Source organism: Takifugu rubripes, chromosome 16 (assembly GCF_901000725.2).
Source record: "Takifugu rubripes chromosome 16, fTakRub1.2, whole genome shotgun sequence".
NCBI lineage: Eukaryota > Metazoa > Chordata > Actinopteri > Tetraodontiformes > Tetraodontidae > Takifugu > Takifugu rubripes.
Genome location: NC_042300.1, coordinates 4,929,507 through 4,957,448, shown reverse-complemented (window position 1 = coordinate 4,957,448; position 27,942 = coordinate 4,929,507). Strand labels below are relative to the sequence as shown.

The following is a 27,942-nucleotide window of genomic DNA, read 5'->3' as shown; positions in this document are numbered from 1 at the left end:
GATGATGTTCATCTTCTGGTAGACACATGGTCGTCATGTGTGACCATTGTATATGCCAAAGTACATGTCAAAGTCCTAAGGCAGTGGTGCGCACACGCGCGCACGCACACACATCAGCACAAACACGCTCGCCACTATTGCAGCTGTCTGCTGTGAACTTGCCTCTGGCGACTAATCGAGGACACAGCCACAGCAAGGTTATGTTCAATCAGTCTCACTCGCTCCTAGAGGGGAGAGGCAACAGTTGCAAACATGAATTACAAAATGATAAGAGTTTGTAAAATGGAGATAAATCCCAGTGATTACACAGCACAGTATCCCACAATCCAATTCCTTAGCCAATGATTCCTCATTGTGGCTGTGTGAAGGACATCGGGTTTAATAATTCCCCATGTATGAAGCACAGCAGGGGAAAGAATTGTGACTTTAAACCACTTTTGAACGTGATTGAGGAGGCAATCGCATTTCGCATCTCACTTTCGGGTTGTTTCTATTTTTTTAGGCTTCCTTTTCCTTTTATTTTCCCTTTCTTTATTCTCTGATGGGAGAAAATTTGACCACATCAAACCGTGTTTGTCTTCTTTTCCTGTCCCCCGGGGCTCTGGCAGTGCCCGGGTGATAACAAGGGAAAAGACATAAAAGCACATAAACAACACACACACACACACACACAGCAAAAAAAAGTCATGTGTGTGTGTGCAGGCCTGTTGATGTTTGGCCCTTTGCATCCAGAATTGAGGCATTTATCCACTGCGCCAGCAGCACCTTCTTTTTTTTTCCATTTTTTCTTTCATCCTTCATTTTTTATTTCATTTTTTAAAAAAAGCCTTGACCACTGCCTTGATGAAGCTGGTAAGACTAGTATTTCCCTGCAGGTCCTGTACTAGTTGCTTCTAAACAGGAGGTTTTATCTCAGCATGCACACAAACAACCACATGCATGTGGCCGACAGGCACCCTGGCAGCTGCCCGCTCTGGTGGCTCTTCAGTTGCAGTGGTGGCTAGTATGGTTTAAATGTGCACGTAGAGATAGTGAGGGAGAAAAAATAGATTTTAAAAAATGTGTTGGAGCGACTGACTTTCAGTTATCTGAGGCATCCGTATCTTCCCATTTTTATCAGCTGCCTTCCAGAATTTGTTTCTGCTGACTTCTGTACTTGGCTAATGTCACATGTGGAGTGTGAAGGACAGGACATAGTTCTTTTGGGCAGTCGGGTGTCCTGACCTTCTGTCTGCGCTCCTGAGCCTCAGGGGACCTTTGCAAAATAGAGGCCAAAGCTTTGACCTAGTCCTGCAGCTCCCTCCATTTAGAGAGACCCTGTAGATGCATCAAACGTGACAGTTAAAGGGGAAAGAACTGCATATTAGTTCCATTGTTAACTATCAAGGAGATACCTAGTGAAATGCCAGTAAATATTTTTTGCAGTGTGTTTTCTCACTAATGGAGCGCCTCTCTGCTCCTGTGAGATTTCAGATCCCTCCAATACCCAGTGGCCATGGTGAGATTGCATTATTCAAAGATGGAGATGAAAGTCCCCTCTGATCCCCACAAATAACATTTTGAGCAAATATCTGTTTGTAGATTTAACTTTGATGATTTTTCACCTGCAGTTGGCTTTTCACCGGGGTGTCAGTGTTCTCAGGCATGCATGCTGAAAAATACATTAATGCTGTTTACTGGCATAATGTTTCAGTCTCACAACAGCAGCTATTAGCGCCATTCTCTAAAAGAGGGGGTGGAAAAGACATTTTGTTAAAAAAAATCTACAGTAATAACAAAGGAATTCAACTCAGAACCCCAGACACCATCTATGTGTTTAGGAATTATTTGATGCATTTGACTGGATCAATAGTAGAATTATCAGAACACAAAGTGGTTCTGACTAATCTAGCTAGCTAATTTAAGTCCCCTTAGTCCTTGTTAGTGAGGTGATCCTGTGCCAAAAGTGATACGATTGGTTGATTTTAATGGGAAGGGTTTTTTTTTTCAACAATTCTATTTGTTGACCTTAAGTTTAAGTGCTTTTAAATGATTTTAAAACATGAGTCGGTACTACTAGGTCGGTACTAAGGTTGTGCTCAGGTTAAGATCCAAGGAGAATACAGGCTAGAAGATGCATGAAAAGGTAAATAATATTATGCCTTCTCTGACTTTTTACTGTCATTACTCTCCTTGACTGGAAATCAATTGTTTTGTTCTCTTTTCAATCACTCTTAATTAGAAAAGAACTTTTCGCTCCTCTCATGAAACTTTTGACGAGCATCTTTTCACCCTTGTTTGAACATACGGCTCATTTTCTCTTGTGAACCCTTCTCTGGTGTCAGAAATGCCTCCGCACTCAATGAACGGCTGCAATGAATGCATGAATTGATATGCAGCAGACTTCTCCTCTCTGTTATCCAGCCTGTGCAGTCTGAGCTTGAGAGATTGGGTACATTTCAGAGAGTTTTGGCTTCTCTCTTTTCTGGGCTCAAATAATCACCTACTCTTGTGATTGTGTGAGAATGCATTACATTTGGAGCATTTGCGCCTCTGCACACGTGTTTGCACACTTTCGCTTCACTTTCTCTGCACCTCCTAGTGTCACAATGTGCATCCGTGGCCTCGCCTGTGAGTGTGTGTTATGCAGCCTGTGTGTGTTTCATGCCCAACATTGTCTTCCTGAGATGTTAAGCAAATCTCCTCAATGTGATAATTGGCTCCCCGGGGTGCCTGTTTCTTTGCTGCTCATCATCGTCATGCCCTGTAGGGAGAATGGCGTGTGATAGGCAAAGTTCGCTCGTTTGCCGGGTAAACTGATCCCAAGTCTGCTTGAACTCTTTTGGTGCCATGAAACTTTGAGGCTATGTGACAGCAGGGGCAATCCTGGCACAGTCTGGCTGCAGGCTGCTATGTGCTGCCTGCATTTTCTCAGAGTTATACTTGATGCCACACAGGAAGTGTCTCATTTAAGATGGGTGAAACAGGAAGTGAAGGGTTTTCTTTTCATAACTAACAGTGGAACGGCAAAGCCAATACTTAATTTGTTGCTAAAGTCATTGGGGCAACTCACGCTGGTGGCTAGCATCGCTGGCTCCGCACGCCATTTTCATACGTACTTGTGCGCCTGAAGGCAAATTGCGACGCTCATCTGGTGGATACAGGTTCCCCGTTTCTCTCTTACGTCCTCTCGTCCATATGCTCTTGCAGTCCCAGGGGTATCGTGGACCTCCGAGCAGATTGTTGGCTACTTCATAGGGAAAACAGTGAGACAGCTGGTCACCCATCACAAGGCCAAACAGATGTTCAGATGACTCGTAGAGGAAGTGAATGGCAATTTTGTTGCTTAGGGGAAAGAGTTGGAGGGAGCCAGGTGATGCTGAAGAGAGACATGGTCTCATCGTCTGTCACTCAGACAGAGCAGAGGCAGATGTCAATACTCCTCCGGTGTTCCAATGATGGAAGAACCTAAATCTTCATTCCCAATAACCTGCCTATGGTGTCTTCCTCTACAAAGCCAGGAGTCTCTACTTGCCTACTTGCATCCAAAAAGTGGCTCAAGAAATGTTTGTTTTAATCCCAACGTGGATATTGAATCAGTGGGGAAATCAAGCAGTTCAATTTATTTAAGATGCAGTCAAATAATCCAGCTTTTGGGTTGTTTTTATTTTTTAATTATTTAACTGTCCATTGGTTGAGAAAACAACTCACAGATTTTGTGGCTCAGGGCTGAGCTCCATCTTATCAGAGTCTGTAATCTGACACAAATCTACATAGAGGCAGATGTAATAACAACAACAAAAAATCTTTCTGCCGAGCTTCTCCACCCCCACTGGGACAGCTGCCCTTTTTCTCCACTGCATTTGTCAAATTAAACCAGACGAAGGTTCTTCGATTTTTTTTCCCTCCTCAACCCCTTCTCTCCTTTCTTGTGCCAGCCTTTGTTCTTTGGTTGCAGGTCTCATATATAATACATGAGGATAGGGAGACTTATCCGTTCCTGGTCATGCTGGCTGTTATTCCCTAGAAAGGAGCTATATTTTAGAAGGATAGGTCATATATGACGCCAGGGGAACTGCTGACTTCTGCCCGAAAGTTGGTGGAGACTGAATACCATTAAGAATCTTAAAATAGAAAAAGGGCATAATTTCTTTGTTGCCTTATCTGCAGAGGAATTACAGTAGAGAATTGAGATACTTTTGGATGAAAAGTACCTTGATGTTGATGGGAGGGGGCGTCAAGTGTCTTGTTAGGGTTGTTTTAACATCATAAAAGCAGATTTACCTTCTCTCTGTAAATGCTTATGTTTTTCTGCTTTCTAATTTATTTTTTCGGGACCAAATCTAATCCCTTCCCTTATTTTTCTCCACAGCGGGCACCACTTACATCTTTGGTAAAGGAGGGGGGCTGATCACATACACCTGGCCCAATAACGAGAGGCCGAGCACACGGACAGACCGGCTGGCGGTGGGCTTCAGCACCACCATCAAAGACGGCATTCTGGTCCGCATTGACAGCGCCCCCCGCCTGGGTGACTACATCATGCTCCACATCGTAAGTAATCACGGTCATTTTCAGAATCAGGCGGGATTTAGCAGCTGGATGGACAGTATATATATGTAAGCCCAAGTCTCTATACAGTAACTCCCCACTCCAGTATTCAAACTGACGCCCAGCATGAATAATAAATGTGGCCATCCATACATATGCAGTGTGTTCCCACATGTTGGAGTTAGACGACAGAACAGCGGGGGTGGGGTGTGGGGGGTTGGAGCTCTCAGCTGATCGACTGTGCAGCATCTTAATAATCTCACTTCTTGACCTTGTGTTTGACTCCCTCACATGCGCATTAAGCATGTACATAATCACCAACAGCTGCCGGATGGGTGCACTTACTAAAGTCAGTGTGTCAGAGATACAGTGTGAGGTGGGTGTGTGTTGGGAGGAGGGGGGGGGGGGGGGGGGGGGGGGGGGGGTAGGAGAGTGGATCAGTGAGGAGGAGCTGCAAAAGCAGTTTAAAACCTCTTGAATGTCGGCTGTGTGGTGCAGAGAAGCCTCCATTTGGACCGAGCTCGGGACTGCCTTTGCATCCGGGGGGAAGGGGGGGGGGGGGGGGGGGGGGGTGTCTATGCACTCGCATGTGTTTAAGTAAAAGGAGTAAAAAGAAGGACACGGGCTGAGGAAAGATTCCAAAGCTGCACAGACTCTCGCCAAGGCAGGGGGGAAGCACTTCCCTGCGTCTCTAACTGAGTGAGTAATTGCAGGAACCCTTAAAGGGAGCTGGAGGAGGAGCACAGCTACTCCAGTAGGGTGGCTGCTAACATTAGGTGGTCGGAGCTTCCTTTCTTTTCTCTAATGATGCTCATGGATTTATTAGGGAGAGAAAAAGACCCATTTTTACCTGAGTTGTGAATAACAATAACAATATTGACATATACAATTACACAACCATAATTACACATTAACATGAGTAAAAAGCAGTTCTTTCACCACAGGTTAACCATAAATAATTAAGCAGCTCTTGAGTGAACATTGAAGCACAGAGCTGCAGGCTGTGACTCACTCTGCCTCACATCCTCACTTGTACCAAACATTTTAGGAAGGTTGCCGCGGCAAAGGCTCTCACAAATCTGCATGTAAACCATATGCGTGTCGTATAAATTCTGTTGAAGGAGTAGATGTTACGAGCTGATTGAAATGACGTTAGATAGCAGCTCAAATGATGGAGATCAAGGCTACACCTGTTCCAGATTAATGTCCAACCAAAGGTCCTGGCAGGCCCACAGCCATTACCTTAGCCTTTGCAATTATTAGGTGAGGCAGACAGTTTTAAAGATCCATAAAGCACCCTTTGATGTCTCTAATAGCTGGAGCCATGACACTAAATAGTCAAATCCAGGATCTATTTTCGTTTCGGCCCACTCGGCTCTGCTCCGCTCAGTTTCTGGTAACAGGTGGTTGCTTCTCCGCTGCAGGAAGAAGTTGCCAGCACAACCAAAGATAGGATCTACTGTCACGTGACACAGGGCGGCACAGATCGTTGTTTTTTATTATTATTATCTTTACTGTGTGGCTGGTCGTCACAGCGGGGAGGCAGATTTGATTTGAAACTATGCTGAAGGCAGCAACAGGACTGCGTGTTTCAGGGTTAAATTCATTTTAAACAACTTTAATAAGAGGCCCACTCCCAAAAATACTAATTTAACAGATTAAAGTTAGAGCAGTAGCAGGTCATTTAGATGCTATCAAATGGAAACAGGACATATTTATTTGTGTTTATGTATTTCTCCCAAAAACGTGATCATTTGAACGTGGCACTTTGATGCTCACACGGAGCCCAGAGCGCCATACAAGACATTTTAAGTCCTAATCACTGATTCCCTTCTTCTCCCTCTTGTTTTCTTTCTGCTTTATCTTTCCTCACCCCCCTCCACCATTAGCTCACGGCTTGCCTGAATTAAAATAGAGATTGTTGCGTTTGCGTTTAACTACTGAGAACAACCGAGAGTCTCGTTTCTGGTAAAGTCAAGAATGTTTTTTGATCATCTAAAGTCTGAGCTGTGACCTGGAGCAGGAATCACAAACACAAAGGTAATCAGAGCTGAAAGACGAAGAGCGATGACTTTCATTATACCTTTTTATTTTTTTAAGTGTGTACGTTTTGGTCTTTGACAGAAAGCCTTAAAGCTGGGTGATGGAGCCGCTGTGACTCACAGTCTCTCAGCAGTAAAGATTAACATATTCTCTGCACATTACACGGGATTACAGCGTCACAGAGCAACTGCCACCATCAGACAGGACAGATAATGGTGGAAACTTCAGGAATCGGTGCTGAAGTCAATACAGCAGAGAGCTGCTTTCATGTCACATGATAAATTCATCAGACGAACTCGCGACGTCATATCGACAGCTCACCACCGAGCAAAGCTGAAATTGTGATTGCTCCATTTAGCTTCTCGCCTGACAGCTCTCCTGGATTCCAATTAAAGGAGAAAATCAAAGCCCAACACCTGAAGAGATAAGGAGTCTGACACCTCCCCCCGTGTACCAAGCAACTGTCACCGTGAAAATATGGCATCACTTTCCATGTAAAGTTATTAAGCCGACAGCTCCAATTTTCATTTTATGGCGAAAATGACAGTTAAATGGTGAAATTTTGAAGAAAGTTGATTAAGCTTCATTATAAAGGTATCAAATACGGTGTTGCTGCTTGGCCAGACCTCTTAAAGCATCATAAAGCCACCCCCTTAAAGAAGGTTTAACATCCTCAACCTCATATTATCCTCTTTCAAAGCGAGGCCATGTCTGTTGCTGTAGCTCAGACGGAACTGGCCAGGCTGCCCAAATTAACTGATAAGATTCCAGAAAGGACCAACAGAGCCAGAACCACAGCTGAGTCTGAGGCAAGCCTGTGGGATATTTCAGTAATCGTTCTTAAGACCTCTTAAATTTGTCAGACGAGGTTTTTATGCGAGTTATTTCAAAGTTGGAGTTAAATGATTTCTTTCGAAATCAACTCCTGGTGGATGAGTTTCTCCGCTCCCTCAGCGCGGGCCTCTCACAGACTTCTGATCCCACCTGAATCATGCTTTCATGTCGGTCTCCAGAGATATTTTAATCTTACCTCCCCCATCTCCAACGCATACACTGACAGCCAATTAGGCCTTCTCCAGCACTCGGAATTCCATTACCCACTTGAGTTTTCCCCTCATGCTAATTTGCAGAGCCGGATAATTGAAAAGCCCAGCGCGGACTCTCAGACTCAAGTTATGGTATGTGATGAATGGCCGTGGAGGCGAACATGGAACGCCACGCGGGCCGAGCCGCATCATTTCGGCCATCAGCCTTGCGAGTGCTACTTTCCCAGACACTAATTTATGTATGGAGCATTTAATCAGTTGTTTCTGAAGTACCGTAGACTCATCCAGCACATCACTCACTGCCGCCTCCCCTCATCCATCCATCACATTGTTTCCCTCATCCTTCTCTCAGCCTCCTCCTCTCTCTCTCTCTCTCTCTCTCTGACACGCCTCATAGAAGATATCTCATGTGTATCTGTGAGTATCGGTGCGTAGCCCACCAACCATGTGTGGCTCACATCAAGTTATCCCACCTCAGCAGGAGAGACGGACATGTTTGCGGTTATGATTCACAGGTTCTGACATTACAGCTTCTTATTTGTATTTCCTACCTCCCTCCCCCACGTGGTTTCCCCACAGACCTAAAGAGCTGCCAGACTGTACCGAGGAAGTCATTTCACGCAGTAGCTGCAGTCGACGTTATCATAGTTCATCTTGATCATTTGTTTGAAGCAGCACAGTTGGGTGATTTTTCCCCCTTCCCTGTCACATGACTGATGTAAAGAGCAGAATTTTATCAGTACAAGATATTAGAGGTTGCGTCCCATAAGGTCAGTATATAAACCTGGATATTGTTATTATATTTTTCTTGGTTGTGGGGGGAGATTCTTTTGATGTTGTGGCTTTTTCACAGCAGCTTAACTTAACTAGCGTACTAGCTAACAGATGGTGTACGTGTGGTAAGCCTTCACACGGTATTCTTATATAAAAGGTCACATAGCGATAGGTGGTTACACTGAGTCTCTTCAGAGATGTCTTTAAAGAACTGTTATGCATTTGTTTAGTTTCATCTCACTTTAGCTCTTGAAAACTACACATTTATTACAGTGCATGTAACAACCTTGTTGTTACGACTGTAATGTTTCATACAAGGGCTCGGGGGGATTAGAAATGTTATGAATTGACAAATTGCCATTATATCCACTGCAGAATAAGATATTTATGTGCTATAAATCAAAATGTGCTGCTATTGCCCGTTATTGTGACAAGGCGCAATGAGGAAAAGCACACGTGTCAGTGATAAAATTAATGATGGCTACATTCCATTTAGCTGTTCCTGCAGCAGGAGCTTCATGCTGCACATGCACACTTACTGTCGCACTGGAACAGGCAGAGGCCTTGTAACAAGTAATACCTGCTTTTGTCCCGGCCTAGAACCTTTTTTGAGGCTTTAGTCAGGTAAACCGAGCCATGAGATGGTTGGGGTGGCATAAGATGAGACTGGAAGGACTTACACAGACAAAGGGTTTGATAGCGACATGAGAGTGAAACTGGATCAGCGGCCCGTGAGGCTGGTGTCGTACCTGCCCGACTGAGGGATATGATGCAAGGTCAACATGTGCGGTTGCAACAATGCTGCCTGGCCCCCATTCCATCAACTTCTAATCTGTCTGCACTGCCAGTGGTTCTGACCTAGGTCACCCTGGACATGTTCATCTCATCTCCATATGCATGTCTCTGAAACACACAAGCAGAACATACAAATATTTTGAGGAGGGAAGATGCCCCAGCGTTCATTCCACCAGATTCTGAGCCACTGCTTCGTGTTCACTTCTCTCTCCAGCGCCCGCCCTCTAGTTCTTCATCAATTTTGCATGTTCTATCTTGCTTCCAACTAAAATCAGATTCTGAAGCCAATACCCACATTGTCAAGATACCAAAGACACTCCCATCCACTGGTGTTTTCCAGCCATTTTTTTTAACTTCCAAACTTGCAAAGATGAGCTTGTGCAGCTACAAATCGGCAGGAAAGAGTTCATACATAGCAACACACACATATATATATATAACATTATTCTGCATCAGTAAAACCTTGATTAGCTTTGTGGTGCAGCAGTTGGCCTGCAAAGACCAGGTCCACCTGTCATCCCTAGCTGCAGCCATCTGGCTAATGTGACAATTATTAGCCCATATATTTTTAGAGAGATGATCAGGAATCGGGAGGATTACCAGAGGATGAACGCTCGCTACATCAATAATGGAGAACATGGAGGAACGCCTTCGCTTCAGCTGAAAACACAGAAAGCATGCCCACACCTTACTGCACATTACAACAAAAGGCTTTTTGCCTCTTGTATTTTCTCACAGCAAGCAAGCACGGATACACGAAAACATATGTAACAGGAGCCTTCACGCTCGTTATTTTTACTTCAGTTGTGATCACACACCCCCGCATCCCAGTGCATTCTCAGCTTTTTCCTCCACACTCCGTCACGGTCATGTAAATATACAAACACACACATTTCCACAGGCTCCTTCAATGAATGTTCACACAACGGTGCGCTGACAGCGACACTTTAGACACGACGCAAAGGCTCTTCGGGGACATCTGGCTGTCAGTCAGCCATGTCCTCCGAATGGACTTCAGGGGAAATGGTTAATGCTGTAGATCTCACACACACACACGCACACACGCGCACACACATAAGCGCACGCACTTCTACCCTCAGTCATATATATTTCATAGATATAGATGAAAAATTGAATGAGAATCAAGAATCTACAGGCCTCACACTGACGACTGCCGCTCGGGGAGATGTTCATATTTTCACAACTTCATGGTTGCACATGAATCCCATTTGAGTGATGAAGAGGTGAAGATCAAAGCATCGGGAGAGCGTTGGGCTCATTCAAATGTAGAGCAGACAGAAAAGCTGAATGGGAGGATAAGAGGTGGAAATAGAGGAGAGAGAGGTAGCGAGATGAGGGTGTTTTAGAATTCTGATTGTTATCGGAGTTATTCTTGGTCAAAAAGACTGTACATGGGCCATGAATTCCAAGTCCTGCATTATGTTTCTGACATCTTCTGCTCCTAAATACCAGCAGCTACACCATCTCTCTATTTTATCTTTCAGTTTCTGTGCTTCAGTGCCACAGCTCTATTCAGATTCCCACTGAAGGTTAGACGGGGTGAAGCAGCCACTCGGTCAGTCGTTTAGAATTCAGCTGCGAAGAAAAACTGTGAGAGAGCCGTTTGTCAAGCCAAACTTCTGGATAAAATGTGATTGTTCCTAGCAGCTGATTGGTTTTCACACTGGGGGCTCATCGCAAACATCTGAAAACACCTTTGATGTCATTTGGGATTTTCAAGCTTTGATAATTGCTGAATGTTCAGGATTTGGAATGAGACTCATGGCATGGATTTACTGTTTTTAATGTTTTCCTGCTATATAGAAAATGGCATGAATCTTAAGAAATTGGTAGTTTAAAACACGCTTTGCATCTCATATACACAGAGTTTTGGACCCACCATAGCTGCTACGCTCACCTTTAATGGCAAGGACTCACACTCGAATGCAGAAATCCACCAAACTGCCTTTAAAAATTGGTCCTGTCGCCTCATCCTCTTGTCACTCCCCATCACTCCTGGGCCCAAGTACCAATCTCTACCTTGAGTGACTGCACTGGATATCACCATTTCTCATCTAAGTCTATTTCCTGCCACCTTATAGTGAAGTGTTATTGCGTTCAGCCAGCCGATCCAGCAGGTTGTAACTCCAAGATCAGAGCAGTTTACTTCAGTGAGCCTCATCTTTTTTGGGAAACTTCTTCTATTTACTCATTTCCAACTGTAGCCAGTGCCTGTGCACTAAATGGAACAGCCTGTGACGAGGACAGCGTGAAAGCTCAGAGGACTTTTGGGTCGATTTAGGGAGTATCAGCCGTTTGAGGTGCCGAACCCCTTAAATCCCACCCGCAAGGCTCCACATCAGGAGCATACACCTGCACATGCACCACCGCTGTCTCTCACCTGCAGCTGCTGCAGGACAAAGAGCTAGATAGGCAGCCTGGAAGGGAGGGGGAGGGAAGCCAAATGATAGGGAGAGATTCGCATTTTAGCAAATTCCCTCCCTTTTGGATTATCGACAAGAAGAAGAGGGTGATAAATTGCAGGCCTGCTCAAGTGATAAACGTCAACATTAGAAAATCTTGGGGAAAGAACGCACAAAAAAAGAAATCTTCAGCATTCAATATCAACGGCGGTGTGGCAGATTGGCTGACGCACCAACACACACGCACACGTTCCCACATGTACACACTGCAAATGTATTCATGGAGGATTAAGCTAGAAGTTTTTTCCCCCTCCCTTTCGCTGATAAAGAAAGAGGGGGATCAAATTTGAGTGTGTAGCTTCTTCACTCATGGAGTGAAAGTGAGTACCTGCGCATTTTACTGAGTTTGTATTTATTTAATCCCCCCACTATTGACTGTCTCCATGACAAAGCTTTATTGACAATAGGGCCAAAAAGGCTATATCACTGTTTTATAAAGCTTGGATCATTGCAAAACAGATCTATTGGTATTTATAAAGTATTTCCTACAGCAGGGATCTTTTTTATAAAAACGGCCTCACTGAAGGTTAGAGTGTGTCTCTGCGTTTATTGATCCTCCAGCATTCTGGACAGGGAGTGGAGCAAATGCCCAAGGACGCGACAGTCCAATCTTCCATCTCTTTATGCTTTGTTCTTCTCCTCTACCTCCCTCCACGTGTTCCCTGTCTTTGCTTTGTAGGTAAAATCTAATTTTCTTCTCTCCTTTGAGCTCTTAGACTTCCTGTCAGGTCAAGGCCAGCCCAAGAGGTCATGGTCTTCAATAGAATCCAATATGATCGGGCGCCCAACTCAATCCATAAGGCGCTGACCTTTTTGTAATCCTAAACATATTTTGTACAACTCTGAGAAGTTGATAAGTCAAAGGATCAGGGGTTAATGTAGCGGAAGGGTTTGTTCCTGTCCTGTAAACTCTTTAATCGATAGGTGATTTCAATGCCTTCTGGTAGCTATAGTCAGCAGTGACGCTCTTGAACTGAGGCGAATAAACAACACGGGTTTTAAATAGGCAACATTCTGTTTTTACACATCCTCTGAAAAGTTTTCTGGAATCATCAAACATCTTAAGTAAATTATGCAATGATTGAAAATAATAAGGTTCAGTAAACAAGCCCACCATTGTAAATCTCCTCATAACCCAGTAGAACCTGCCCCTCCTCCTTATTCCACAAAACCTCTTTTACTAAAAGTGGCTTTAAAACACTCAGGCACTCATAACCTCTAACTAAAATAATTTCCTTTGTGCCGTATCTTTCCCAGAGTAAAAGGACATAAGACCTAACTCTTTTCCAGCGGACGGGACATTTCTAGTTTACCCCCCAAAAAGTCATATTTTGTCACATTTTGCACAACTCTTGCAAAGAGATGATGCAAATGTGTTCATAAAAAAACAAAAGATTAGTTGTGTTTTGCATTGTAGCCAATGTTGAACTGCCGTAACCTGCACGTGTGTTGGCCATCTCCCAGCAGGCTTCTGCCTGGACAGCAATTAATGTCATTTGGAGCGAGGAGGGACCTCATGACTCATTACATATGCCTTTCCCTCTCAAAAGCCTCTGAGGGGTCTTCTCTTGTGTGCCAGTGCTGCCACTTGGGGGATGGCATGAGTAGGATAACAGTCTAATTATAAAATTCACTATGAAAAATGTCTTCTGCAGTGCTTGCAGGGATGAGATTAAAGCTGCGCTGGCTTTGGTTCACTTCAGCTTCTTATGCACAGACTTTTTCCTTGTTCTATAAACACAGTGGAGAATTCTGCCAGATGTGTGGTGTCTAAAAGTCTTTGCAAGTTTCAGTGTGATTTTTTTTTTCTCCCCAAAACTGTTGTTTATAACTAAATTATCACATTCGGGTTTCAAAAATCAGGTGAAAAATCGACATACACCTGCAGAGAAAACTGTCAGAGAGGCAGAACGGCTCGACTGCAGTCTGCAGGGTGACAGCGGTGTGTTTTCATATTTACAAAGCATCATTATCTGACATTATTTTACTGGCTGACCTGTCAGCTTCGGGAAGAGGAAGAGATTGAAATCCTTCTCAGTCTTCCGTGCTATAACCTGTCAACATTCCTGCTGAATGGACAAAGCGGCCCATCTGCACGTTGCATGACTGATCCTGGCAGAGCCCCTGTCTCAACTCCTGTAACCTGGTCACGGCCGTGGCTCGGTGGAGCGCACTGGGGAAAATGGAGGGAGGAGAGGGGGCGGCAGAGAGAATGAGATGGAGGACAGAGACACTGATGGCAAGAGAAAGGGGGAATGTTGACGGGGAGAGAGAGAGCGAAGCCGGGCACACGAAGAGAGCGCAAAAGCAATGATAGATAGAGGTAGAGAGAGTCATGCAGCGTGTCTAATCTCCCCTCAGGGAGTGGTGGTATAAGGACACCTTCCATGACAGATAAAGTCACCCGACAGCAGGCCCAACATGACAGACACCCACCGGTGGTAGCTCACAACTCACTACATTTACACAAGTACTGTAAATACAATCCTGTTACTTGTAAGTCTTGCTGTGGTCACCGACTGGTCCACTGCGTGCAGCTCGGCTCCCAACAGAGGACAGCAGCTCCTCTTGTGCAGCCTTTACAGTACAGCCGAAGCAGAAGGTGTAAGAAATGAATGAGCGATGTTTGCTCTGGTGCAGTAAACACAGATGGAGATTGGAGCAGCAGAAGGGCTCGTATTCATTTTCTCTTTTCTGCGGTCCCTTCCCCGCCAAGACTGTTTGGATGTTAATGAAGAGCCGGCGCACCAACCGTCTGAATTCTAGTGTGAGTGTCACGGGGTTAATGTGTGCAGCCATTTCTTTAGAGAATAACCTGCCTGTTCAAAAATATCAAAATAAGAATTGCTTCTAAAACCCCGGTGAGCCGTGTGTGTTTATGAGGTGCTTCCTCTCAAAACAAAGTCGATGGTTAAAGACTGTGAAAGCAAAAATAAAGGGTTTTAAAAGAAGACATTCTCCTGGGAAAAGGAAGCAGGCAACCTATTACGGATGAGTTTTCCTCCTCTAAGTTACCGACGCGGAAATTGGCATCCAGATGAAGGCGCGCTTGTTTCCACCTCCACTAAAGAGGACATTTTGGCTAAAGTCAGTACTCCTGGAGAAATACGGCCAGTCTGGGTGGCAGATGCTCATTATACGGCCGTGTGTGGGCGTGCGTGTCTTTCCCTCTGACGCAGCAATGAGTCTCCTGCAGTCCGGCTCAGGAGCGACGCCGCAGGCCAACCCCGGACGGACCTTGAGAGTCACGGTGATTTAAAAAGAACCCTTCTACTGCCAATATATTTGTCACTCTGTCAAAGCAAAACCCTCAACGCACAAAGATTTCCATGTTCCTGTGTTGGGAACATGCAGATGACTTCACATCCGTGCAGCCCCCTCCCCCTGGGCAATTACATCCCTAAAAATTTGAAGTGCAAGATGGACCCACAGGCCTTTGTAAGCACGCAATGGGACGTGCTCCTCATAGGCGACATGCATGAATGCATCTCCATGCATCCCAACAGCCCTGGACGTCATGGCTCTCCTCTGCCAGCAGCTCTGGTGACTGTGATTGAGCTGCTATAAACATTGTGTGTTGAGCCTTGATAGGCACTTATCATTCAGCAGTTCTATTATTTAAAAAAAAAAAAATCGCCTCGTGGCACAGGCTTTATTGTTGTTCGCTCAATTTATTTACTGGAAAAACAAACACTGCCCTTTCTAAAAAAAATCCAACTGTAAGTATGGAACAAATGACGAGGAGGGGCATGACTGGACCTTCACTCGTTTGGCTTCACAAAAAATCTCCCTTTTCAGACTGGACTAATAGCTGCCTGGAAGAATAGCTGAGTCTCACATTGACAACAGTTCGTCCTCAAAGTGTCCAAAGCACATCAGAAATAGGCCACTTGCCTCCATGTTTCTTGAAGTGGGAGAGACAGACCGACCTAGATTTTCTCTTGTTTATTCAGCCATTTTAGGTGCCGTCTCCATTTTAGTGCTGCCCCCGTTCGTTCTCAGCATTTCCTTCCCTCAGTTTCTGTCTGATATCAGCTTATTGGAGCCTCACAAACATACATAAAAGTCCCTCTAAATGGCAGCGACACGTTCGAACGGCAGCTGAGACGCCACATGCTGCTTAGCAACATGGGGGCTAAAAACTTGACTTATCTGAAATGAAACCTTCATTCTGACCCACCTTCAAACTTTGTCACAATCATTTTGATCTAATTTACATTCCCTTCCCATACACACACACACACACACACACACACACACTCTCACAGATAACACAGTGGAGCTCAGTTTGTGGGTTGTCAGATCCTCTTGTTATGCATTCCATGTGCGGTTGTGCTTGATTTAACATCTTGGTAATGCGCCAGATGTGGTCATGAATTGGAAATGAATAAAAGAGTGAGAGTCTTGACCAGTATTAGACTGGTTGCCAGCCATGCACACAGAGAAGGCATATGTTTCACAGCGTGGCCACTGCGGGAGCTTTCTGACACCACTCCTGCGTTAAATCCACCAGTCATAGAATATTCATGAAGATTAACACCCCTGTAAAAACAAAAAAGGGCCTATGTGTTGATAGAGTAGGTGGAAAGTCCCTGATTATATCTTTGTTACTAAAGATAATGAATGTGGACCACTGCTGGTGGAAAACGGCACTTTTCTATGACTTTTCCCTCCGAGTTGGAGCAAATCCCCTGCAGCCAGTGCGAGCATGGCCGACAGTCTTCAGTGTTGTGCTGGCTGGTGCGACCCACAATTTGATACCATCGCGGGGAAACCGCATGCATTTGAAAGTAAATGGATCTCCAGTGAAAATGGAATGAATCTTCTCTTCAGTGAACTATCAAAGAGACGGAGGAGAGAGGCGTGTGTGCTGGAGTGAGTGGTGCCTAATGCACTCTATTCCCACTTCATCATTCCTCGGCAGCTCCTTCTGCGTTCACCACGCCAGCTCAGACCAGGTTTCGATTCCTGCAGGTACACTTTTATCCTGCACGTCATTTCTTCTCCCTCTTCTTTTATTTTCCTTCCCCTCTGCCTTTGTTCATGACACCTCGATAGGGGGGTAGAAGCCCGATCTTAGATGGCTTGTTCAGGAAACATCGTCCTGCTTTGCTGCCAGCGTGCTTCAGAGCAACCCCACTAGGTTTGGCGCCGGTACTAGCACCCAGCCTCACCTCCCACCAGGAGTGAGTGATCAAAATGCTGCCATCTATTAAAAAAAAAAACATGGGATTTCTTCCAAATTTCAGCATTTTAGCAAAAAAATTAGCTCCATATTATCATCTGAAATTGTGTTTACATTCATCAGCCTGTTTTTGCCTGCAAGTGTGTTCCAGCAGCACCATGTAAACAGATGGATGTGAATCTGCTCGTACGGTGTTTCTTTGCTCTGCAGTGGTCTTTTTTTCCCCCTCAGCAGCCCAGATTTTGAGCGCTGCTCAATGATGTGTTCATAGCCAACAGACCCGACTCTTATTCTCTATTCAGCCCTAATTTGCCTTAATAATTGATATTAACCCTTGCTATTGGGATGTTTGGCAGCTGCTGGAATTCCGGGGACTCCTATTGTTTCCCAGTCTTGCTGGGTGGTTTCTGTTTTGCATGTCAACCCAAACAAGAGGGAGCGGCTGCAAAATAAAGAGGGCTGCTCTTCAAACAAGCTGAAATCTTTATTGTGTCTATTCAAATAATATCACCCCGTGACTCTCGTAGCGAGCGGCTGCAGCGATGCATGCATCATGACAACCTACTGAAAGGTCAAACTGATTTGTGTGTCTCTGTGTGTGTTCAGTTGGAGAAATTAGAAGGTTATTTGATAAAAGTGAAAGGGAGGAAAGAATTCAGACCGTTTTATTGGGTTCTTCATTATTTTTTTAATTCTTTATTTTAATTCTGGGCCACCACTTTGAAAGTGTTCGAATCCCGCAGCACATTAAATTAAATATCTGTCGAACAGATTCTAATTTGATCACCACGCTGTTTCAATTTCATTAGCTTAGTCCCTAATGGACTTTCACAGCATATTATTCCATCCAGCACAAATCCTATTTACTTTATCATTTCATTTTAAATATTTATCCAAAACTGAGGCCCTGAGCTGAGAATGTGTGTCCAACACTGTCAGTTCACTGATTGTGTTGTGGAGCAACAACAGATGAAATCAGGTTCCCGAAGCCACATTGAATGGATGCAATCAAGTAAAATAAATAAATAAATGAATAAATAAAAATCATGTCCTGCACCTTATTTACGGTAGATTTGGCGCAAAAGTCCATTCAGGCTGTCGGCACAATCAGCCGTTTTGTATGCGTGTCTGTGTTGGGGGGGCAAGCAAGGGCGTTTTGCAAATGGCCTGATTGCAAGATGTTGCCTGTGTTACACTTCATAATCATGGACGGATGAAAATACACGGTCAAGTTTTAGCGCACGTCTGCGCTTCATATAGCTCACAATTATGCAGCTTTCTAATCATTAGAGCTCTGCGGCGTTCTGACCATAAACAGGAATCCAACAACTCTCAGCACCTCCAAGTGTCTTTGAAAATTCTGCTTTTCTTGTTCTGGCTGCGAGCTTTAACACCTTTGTGCTGTCGAGTGATACGACTCATGTATGTTTTATGAAAATTGATAATTACACAGTAATTGAAGGACATAGAAGTGTCTGATTGTAGAGCAAGTAAAAGCAATAGGACTGAGATCCTCAGTGCATTTAATATAAGGTCATTTTTGTAAATCTCAAGGTGGACGCACTATTTAAACTGCTTTCATGTGTCCGATTATCGCTTTGAGTCACACATTCACACTCGTCCCTGTTCTCTGGTATAAACGGAGGCATTTCTGTTGTTACTACGTGCTTCCCGTGTAATTAGCTTCCATAATAGAACTATAGCAGTAAATGTAACACAAATGAGAAGCTGTTCCCGACTCTCCTCACTGAAATAAACCATAACCAGCTGTGTGATTATTTCATTTTCAAGACATCTTAATAAAAACAGATCACGGCAAAACGGCCTAAATCATGATGTTTATGTTATTTATATAACACACATGTGAGCGGCAATATAGAGACTGTTCTATTCTTGGCTCTATAGAAAAGAAAAACCATAGTTGAATCTCAAAATGGTTGTAAAAGCAGCTTCTGAAAAAACCACAGCAACAAAAAGCTCTTTCAGGTATGTTGACTGTCAAACTTATACAAAGGCCGGCGTGGTGAAGAATAGCAGCGCTGTTCGGGATCGCTGTAGTTTCAGGGATCTTCCCTTGGAAAAAAAAAAAGCCCGTTGTACAGAGTTCTACAGGACTCCGCTGTAACACTGATAAATGTTTCCACTAAGCCATCCACCATTAGTGTCAGGGCGAGTTAAAGCCACAAGAGCGGACAAACAGGAAACGGAGAACGAAAGGGTGTAAATAATTGATAAGGCTGACCCTGCACGATTCATATTCTGCAACGGAGTATCAAAGAGGAAGTCTGTGGGGTTGACATTGAGCACGAGCAGCAGAGTCAAAGCCATTACCTCTGCTGAGCAACACCGCCGCTCGTGTTTGTATTAAAAATACAATGGCTCTTTATCTTTCGGCTGGGCTAATGCTAGCTGGCACTTCTCAGCATTAAACAACTGGCTAATGGACTCGCTGGTATTACCCATGCAATTACCTATAGTAGCGCTAAAGAAAGCAAGATGGAAGCCATTTTGTTCCTGTCCATCCGATGAAGCTGTTCCCGGCTCTCTCAGGTGTGAAATAATGCCCGTGTTAGACCTCTGGGCTCTTTTAGGCATGATCAATATTTCAGAGGCACCAAGCCTCAGCGCCTTGCATCCACCCACATTGCCTCTCACAACAGCCCCGCAGCCACTTGTAAATGTCTGAATGAGCCTGTGGGACAATTAATGATTAATGGAATCTCACAGTTTTCATAGAGATGTTTATTTGAACAGTGCATTAAGACACTGAACAATAGGAGTTGTGAGCCCTGTGGCATCTGATTTTAATGTACGAATACCACAAAGACTCCCCACTCAAGCCGACATTAATCTACAGCAGCAGCCTGGTGATTTCCCGGCCTGAAGCGCACAAGAACAGACATCTTCAGATCAATGCGCCACCTATGAGTTATCTCTGTCAATTACTGACAATGAATGGTTTTGGCACCGTGAAGGCCAGGTGCATCAATTTGCTGCGACTCTTATTGTCAAGACTTCTCCTTCCCATCGATTTGCCTTTTACTGGTTCCACGATCCGGCTCTGACGGCCCCCTGACCACACAAGCTAGCTTGAGTATTGATGTCAGATGAAAGGGTGGATATGTAACCCAAACTCCCACCCTGGGACATGTTCACATTCTTGATATCAGATCTGCCTCCCATATGAGACTGAATATAGATCCAATGGAGTCATACCAGTGCAACCACTCACAGCCCATACTGGATTTCAATCATGGGCTGATTGCAATTTAATACTACCTGTTGGTGCGGATTCAGACAATAATGTGGAAAATATGCCGCACACAGCCTTATTTTGGACTCTTGTCTATGTTTTCTTTCCCGGGTAAGCTAGAAGTGGTAATTCTACCGTTCTACCCTTTGTAAAATGACTTTGGCGTGTGTATATACGTCTGCTGAGCCCGTGGCGTTCAAAATGGCCCTTCTGCGAGCAGGGGATGAGGTCCATTGTGAGCGGCTCATCCCCAGAACTGCAGCTTTCCCTTAAGTGTTGTCTCTGATGACTGTCTCCAGGATTGTCCACCCCTGCATTTGAGTGATTCGCTCTTTTTCACTCGGCCCGGGGCTCCGCTTGTGTTGGAGGCATTGATCGGCCCTGAATTGGATTGCGGCGGACCTGATTACTGATGTCAGTGTGTGCCAGGTCACATGGGATCCCCGAAGCTCCTCGTGCCAAGCTGGGCCAGCTAACAATGGGGGGGGGGGGGGGGGGGGAGAGGAGAGGTGGAGGGGTGTTGCATTGCTTTCTGGATTTATATTTATCAGTGTTGGTTACAGAACAACGCACCCACACACAGACTGTATACGAATGACACCTGAGCATAATTTAATACTGTTTCTATAGCGGTGACACGGCATTTGTGATGCCATTAAATGGAGACCGTGGGCAATGAAAGGACTTTAGTGTATCGTTCCAGTGAATTGCCACTTCCTCTACATAATGGAACATTTATGTAGATTTAGAAAAGTCCTGGTTTTGTTGTGGGATGGGGGGCGGGGGGGGGGGGGGGGGGGGGGGGTCTTTGCAGCCACTGTGTTTGTGTGAGCAGAAATTGATCATTTGTGTACGTCTTTAAGAGAGACCGTCATTTTTTCCACTAAAAGAACAGTAGCCATTTTTCCTCTGTCCTTTGGAGACAATGAAGTGCTTGTGCGCCTTGCGAGCGACAGGCTAATAAAAAACGTAATAGGATCTGTCAATCACGTATTGGCGCAGCGTGGCGTTGGGCTGGCAGGTGGGCGGGCGGCCGTGGCAGTGACGGGAGGGAGGCCGGACAACAGGATTACCGCAGAGAATGAGAGAAGAAAAAGAGAAGAAGCCATTGTGACGCAATCGCCCCCGAAACATGGACGCCACCCAGAGGCACTCGGGACCGTTCCGGAGGCGTGTGATTGCTGGGTTTTGTTAGGATGGGGGGGACGTGTCTGTCTTTAGGTTCCTGTGCATTCAGGATGTGGCTTTAATGCAACTACACAGAAGAGTGGCGCCTGTCAGACCCTCTGAAGGTCAGCGGACATGCGCTGATGTTGGCAGAAGTCCTTTGTGGTGCTGCACATTTGTGTCCTGGCTCATGGAGTCACAGCCGGCTCTCTATTGATGGGCTCCTTGACTCTGCTTTGTATCCTCGTGCAATATCTTTTTTTTTAGCAAATATCTAACCGCTTGTTATGAGAGCACTGCCTCCTTTTGTCTCTTTGGACAGAAAAGCTGTAGACTGGACCGTTATAGGCACTTTCCACCAAACAACATCAGCTGCACACAGTTTGACTCGACACATATGTCCCCTCCTCCCTTCTCCTGCAGTTACAGCTGCAATAAAAAGCCTTGAACGTTACGATTTTCCCACCTTTATCTGAGCAGTTACCTGTTCGTCTGTTGGGTTTTTTAAAACAAAAAAACAAAAAACATCATAACACTTTTGCCCTTCTTTCAAATGAGTAAGCAGGATTAAGATCTGCCTCAAAAATCTTTAAAGTCGGTATTGCTGATGATATTCCCCTCACACAGATACTTAGTTGCTGGTGAAGCGTTTTAGCGCTGCTGTGCTCCTCTTAGCTTGATAGCACCTCCTTTTATTGTTTAAATTGTTCTCTCTCTGCAACTTTTAATGGCAACAGCCTCAATTAAACATGACAGCTTCCCTGACCATAATGTTGCAGCAGTGTTTTATTTTTTATTGGGCCTTCTGGGCACTTCCGCTCACCTCTTGGAAAACATGCTCTTGCGGCTTTAGTTACATGGTAATTACATAATTAAAGCAGGACATCATTACAGAAGAAAAGCAGCTCAATATCTCCAATGAACGGAAAAGTGGAAGGCATTGAATGCAGTGTGATGTCAACAAGGAGGAGCTTTCAAAACCATCAAGGTTTTTCTAATAATACATTTTTAAAAACTCTACGCTGCCAGAGAAGACCTGATATACCCAATGAGCTGCTAGCAAAGATATAATGACACACTTCATTTATTTCTGCACACTGCTGATGGCAATAATTGTCTGATGGTGATGTAGTTTAATCATCCATTGGAGAAATATGTTAGACTGTAAAAGCGTCAGAGAATGTAGGATAGATTTGCTTTATCACACATTTTTCCACAGCACCAAGAATAAGACCTATGAATCTGCAGGATCCGCGTGTTTGCATCCGCGCTGTTGAGCCTTGTTAAATTCAGCTTGACATTATCGAGGTGTGCTGGCTCACACCTATGCCTACACTGATCAGTTAACAATATGTGTCTGCCCCCTGTGCGAGGCCTTTTTAATTTGGGTTTTGTTATGAGAAAAGCTCCCTCTGCTCCAGGCTTCTAAAGTAGGTAATTACACTGAGAGATTCCCTGCGGGGGATTAAAACAAATGACACAGAAAATGCAGCCCATCTTCAGTGCCACTCACTCCAGCTCCAACTGCACTTTAAAAATCTTCTTCTTGCGACGCTTACAGGCCCATGAATACCCAAGCAATCGCAATAAAACAGGCTGGCAGCCGCAGGAATTTAGTGGGGTCGAGTTTAGGGGCCGTCGGGAAAGGATGAGGAGGGGTTGAGATTTATAGGCAAAGTAAAAGTGTTTAGCGTTTGCCGCTAAACTGCACATATGGTAATTGCGCAGTTTTTTCTTTAAGCGGTGCGGCGCAAGAGGCATCTGTCCTGCCAGTCTCCCAGTGACAGACTGCAGGGAGTATTGCTCATCATTACAATCTCTGCTGGCAGCCTGTTTTCATCACATTACAGTGGGATAATGAAGTGCAGCGTGCTAGCGTACTCAGGTTCTCTGAGCAGTTTGCCATGAGCACAAGTGGACGGCATTCATCCAAACATCTCTGACTGAAGCTTTTACAGTCGCGTTGTCCTAATTAATCATTTCTTGCCAGACAAATTTGAGGGGGACTGCTGAGAATTAGATCCCCGCGTGGTTTAAGAGCAATGTTTGTCTTTGCTGATTTCTGAGTCAGATGAATGAGTAACATCCTCCACTCTTCTACTTGTGTTTTGTTTTTAGGAACAGGGAAAAGTATGCGTGACGTTCAACATCGGGACAGTGGACATTAGCGTGAAGGAGACGTCCACCCCAATAAACGATGGCAAATACCATTTGGTCCGATTCACCAGGAACGGAGGCAATGCTACATTACAGGTGGACAACTGGCCAGTCAATGAACACTTTCCTACAGGTACACCTGCTCTTATCCATCTATTTAACTGAATAGAAAGAAAATTATATTTTGAAACCACTGGACACCACCTGTTTGTCAAAAAGATAAAAGGATTCCTATTTTCACTCAGGCTTACCAGTAGCTTGATGCTCCTGTGGCAAAGCCTGCTTCAAAAATACCTCGAAAACATTTATGTCCACAGGAAACAAAACACAGCCAGATAAAGTCTTTTGTCTTGCATGAGGCATCAACTGTGCAACATCTGGCCAGTTCATTTTAGGAGAGGAATAAAAGCCACCAGAAGGCATTTGGTCATTCAGGGCACAAGCAGAGGAGAGAATGCTGGAGCGGGGGTGGCCTGTTGGCCAGATAAAACTGCTGGCTGCCTGTATCTTTCACTCCCAGGTCAGCAAAAGCATCACAGCAGCAGAATAAAAATAGTCTCATCGACTCCGTTCGGTAGCTTAGGTTCTCCCTTCGTTTGCAGGAGCAGGAGGAGCAGGAGAGAGAAGAAGAAAAGTTTTGTACTTAACCAGTCATGGAATAAAGTCATTTCTGCTCTTTGATATGTGTCTGCATGTTGCCCAGCTTCAGAGAGGTCACCTTTGTAGCTCTGTCTACTGTTAGCTGCTCTTCAACTCCATGAGTCAACCTGAGAGGACACAAGGAATGAAAAGGCAGCTAAAGTGGAAGCTTGGTTGCGAAAAGGGCAAAAATAATTGGGCCAGAAACATGTAGAAGGTGAACAAATGGGCACATTAGCCAAATCCTAAGACTACTGAATGCAGGAGTGGGGTTTCACACATAATACCCCCTAACATTTCCAAACGTTTGAAGGAAACAAAGAAAATGTAAAGGTTACGTAATGGCGAGGACGAAAAACTCTAAATCAAAGTTGATCCCTTTCACGTTTCAGTCCGATGTGTCAGCCTCCCTACAGCATGCGGCGAGTCGCATGGCATCACCAAGGACACGGCAGCATCCTCTCCTGGCGTGACCTAGCACGCTGTTTTGGTTTGCTTCAATTCTAGCGCAGGTGACGCTAATCCTTTCTGTCTCTGGCTTTCTTTTGCCGTTGGCTGTCTTTAGCTTTCCTCTGAGCAAACCAAATTAGACAGGTTTCATAACGGCGTCTCTGCCGCACTTCTACCGGAAAACACTGAGAAACTCCACAACATGTGGCACACAGCACGCGCACGTGGGCGGCGGCTCGCTCGCAGACGCGTTATCGCCCCACGAGGGAACCAATCAGACCAACGTAGCTGCATCAGAGGTACTTTTAGCGCTGCCGTTTTAGGACCTGGTGCTTTTTTTAAATGTATTTAAGAATTTAATTATTGCCAAACTTTAATCACAAGTCATTTTAGATAAGGCTTCTACTTCTTCCACCTTCATAATTATCACAAGTGATTTTTTTGCATCAGCCTTTAATTAGATTTTCTCCCGTTATTATTACGTCAATACCTGATTCAGAAAAGGCTGCTGTTGGCATCGCAGTTAAAGTGAGGAACAGCGGTCGATGTCTTGGTTCCTCCCCAGAGATCTGGCTGAGGATGGCTCCCTGCATGTGAAGGTTGAGGGATTGAAGCTCTGTTTTGCAAACAGGTTGTTTGCAGAAGCCAGTAATTCCAAAAGAATTGATTTTGCTCCTCTCGGCCTGGATGCTTCGTAAAGGCGTTGCCATCTCGTAAGCAATTACACGTTAGTGCGAAGACTCATCGACTGCTCTCCTACATTTCTAACACCGAATGTGAGGACAGCAGGCGTCACAAGGCTCCCGTGTGGTTCGATAGAATGTTACCTGATCTGCGGGCCTCTCTGTCTCTGCGAGGGTGTTGCTGGATGACCTGTCGGTCAGATCCATGCTCGCTAAATAGAGCGGCTCATCTAAATCACAGCCGTGATTTTGAAGGCTGCTCACCAAAGTCCAGATGAGTCCAGTCTTCTCCAAAATCTGACCTGTTTCTGAGCTAATTGGCCGAATCCTGTGCCCACGGGAAGGCAAGGATGTAAAAGACAAAACTAGATCGCAATGTTGGGAAGAACCAGAGTAGATGACATAGGAGGAAGTCTGCAGTCTTCTTTTCCCATCCAACAATATAATCCGATCCGTACCGCATTAGCCTTCTGCAGCTTACACGTATTCCGTGTGTGTGGGCGAGGAATGTGTGTTTCTCCCTTTCCCTAATTATTCCCTTCCTCCAACAGTGCCCTCTCAGATCTTTATTCTGTTTTTGTCCTCGGATTCCTTTTATCCGCGCTTCTTTTCTCTGTCTCTCTTCATTGTTCAGCGGCAGCCGTGCAGCTCTCCCACCGTCTTATGTACTTTTGTGACAACTTGCATCACTGCGGGGCCTTGTCTTTGTTTAACGAGAGGGTTCTAATTTCCTTATATAACGCTCTCAATCCCGGCACTTTGGTGATTTTTGGATTACGCGATTGTGTGAGTTTGAATCTTTAAATCAGAAATTCGTCTGAAAGAGACCGGCAGAATTTGCTGTGATGCTGTTCTAATACTGCGTCATCGCTGATGCCGGATAAGGTCGACAGCTTTGGGTAGAACTCTGATTGGTTACTTTATTTAAATCACCTTTCACTACCTGGAAAAGACTCAAAGACCTTTATTTGAAATATTGCCTGAAATCCAGGCAAAGCTGGACTTAAGATAAATCCCCAAACATCCTTGAGGCCAGACATGATTAGTCCTATCTGAGAGAGGAACTCTGCCTTTGTTAGAGGCGAGTGCAGGGGCTGCCACTCTAATTCGGACTTTCTGCGCCATAAATTTCAGAGTATCCTGATAAATGATGAATTTACTCCCTGGCTTTGTTTAACATCTGAGGACTGGGAAAGTGGATGGAGTGAAAGCTGGCTGCAGGAATGAGTCGACGTGGGTGAATAGACAAGCGCCGCAGCCACTGAGGGTTTACAAAAACAGTTAATGGAGCAGCTAGCAGGGATACCTTGACAAAAGAGAGAAAGAGCTGACATGCAGACTGATAGATTGGCTACAGATGAGGTGAAAGGGAATGAAGAGTGAAAGGTAGATGAAGTATTGCAGGATTGTGGTTGCAGAAGAGCAAAGAAGGTTGATACATTGGAGACAAAGCGAATCGGTGGGTCGATGTGAAGGAAAGGAGGGAGAGAAGTGGCAGCAAAGACCAAAGTCGGGTGTAGATTGCAAAGGAGGCGGCTGGCTGGGGAGTGATAGTCATAAGCGGCAGCTGCAGAGGCCCGGTGGCGGATTTGAGCGGCGAAATGATCATTTTTGGACAGAAGGGTGGTATATCATATTTACTAATCATCACTAAATGCAGAGAATGCCAGGAGCCTGTCACGGCAGCCATTTTCACAGTTTTGATGCACTCTCAGCGCTGGCCCAGTGATGGAACCCCGGAGAGATTCGTCTGGCAACGCCAAGTAAAAAGAACGAAGCAGATGACTGTCGGCTTGCCAGTGTTTGTGTTGACTGAATGGCTGCCACCAAACGGGAACCATTCAGACTGTGTTTTTGTCTGGGACAAATCAAAAGGTCAGGGCAATTATCAAGTTTCACATGTGCATAAACTGAAATGCTGCACAAAATAGAGCAGATATGAGCGGCACGCTGTTGAAATTGTCTGTGCAAAGCGGCGTGATCGTCTCATAAGCAATAGTGCTTTTATTGGCAAGGTCATTCATTCTGGAGTCACCTTTAGAAATTCAATATCAGATTGATAAACTAGAGAGATTTTTCTCATTAGTTGAGCAATTAGTTTGCGCTGCATTCATTACGAGTCCACTGTCACCTCATTAATCACCGTGACCAATGTGAGAGCTGTACCTGAGCCGCTAGCGGCCTGGACAGACGCTCACCTGCTTCCTTTTGACAGTGGGATTGTTACAAGTCTTCTACCTGTATATCCTTGAACTCCTCTAGCCCTCCTGTCGGTTTCCATGCAACCACTTTGCCTCCCGTTGTGGCTCTGGTCCAGCGGAAAGCGCATTTGGCTACAGACCCCAGATCTCCCCCAGATCAAAGGAATGAGGAGGGACTCCTGCCTGGGCGCTAATTAACCTTCTGGCGAGCTGCAGACGCCGTCCTTTTACCTCTGGAGCTCCCTTGCATCCATAGACTCCCCCCCCCCCCCCCCCCCCCCCCCCCCCCCAAGCCCCCCACCCAGCTGGCTATAAACTGATCTTGTGGCAGCCAGATGAAAACAGTAGAAAGATTTGAGGTGAGAGGAGGGGAAGGAAACCAAGGCAAGTGTATGGGTTCCCTAAATGCTGTGGAGCATAAGTGGCTTAATGAATCGTTTAATGTAATCGCGGCGTGTTCGCTCCTCGCACAATTTTAATCAGCAAGGGAGAGTTGCGCAATATGAACAGAACTGGAAGGAGATGAAGATGAATTA

At 45.1% G+C, this 27,942-nt stretch overlaps 1 protein-coding gene across 15 annotated transcripts in view; it reads left to right on the top strand.

The window, feature by feature from the left end:
• The window catches only part of LOC101079387 (neurexin-3b), a 194,018-nt gene that overhangs the window by 136,236 nt on the left and 29,840 nt on the right, over positions 1–27,942 (top strand). For all 15 annotated transcript variants that reach the window (XR_003891242.1, XR_003891241.1, XR_003891240.1 and 12 more), the window contains 2 exons: positions 4,352–4,533; positions 23,395–23,566. Coding sequence is in view for 12 of the 15 variants with exons in the window: in XM_029849449.1 (XP_029705309.1) it covers positions 4,352–4,533; positions 23,395–23,566 (354 nt within the window). In the remaining 3 variants the exon portion in view is untranslated. The remainder of the gene's footprint in view (positions 1–4,351; positions 4,534–23,394; positions 23,567–27,942) is intronic.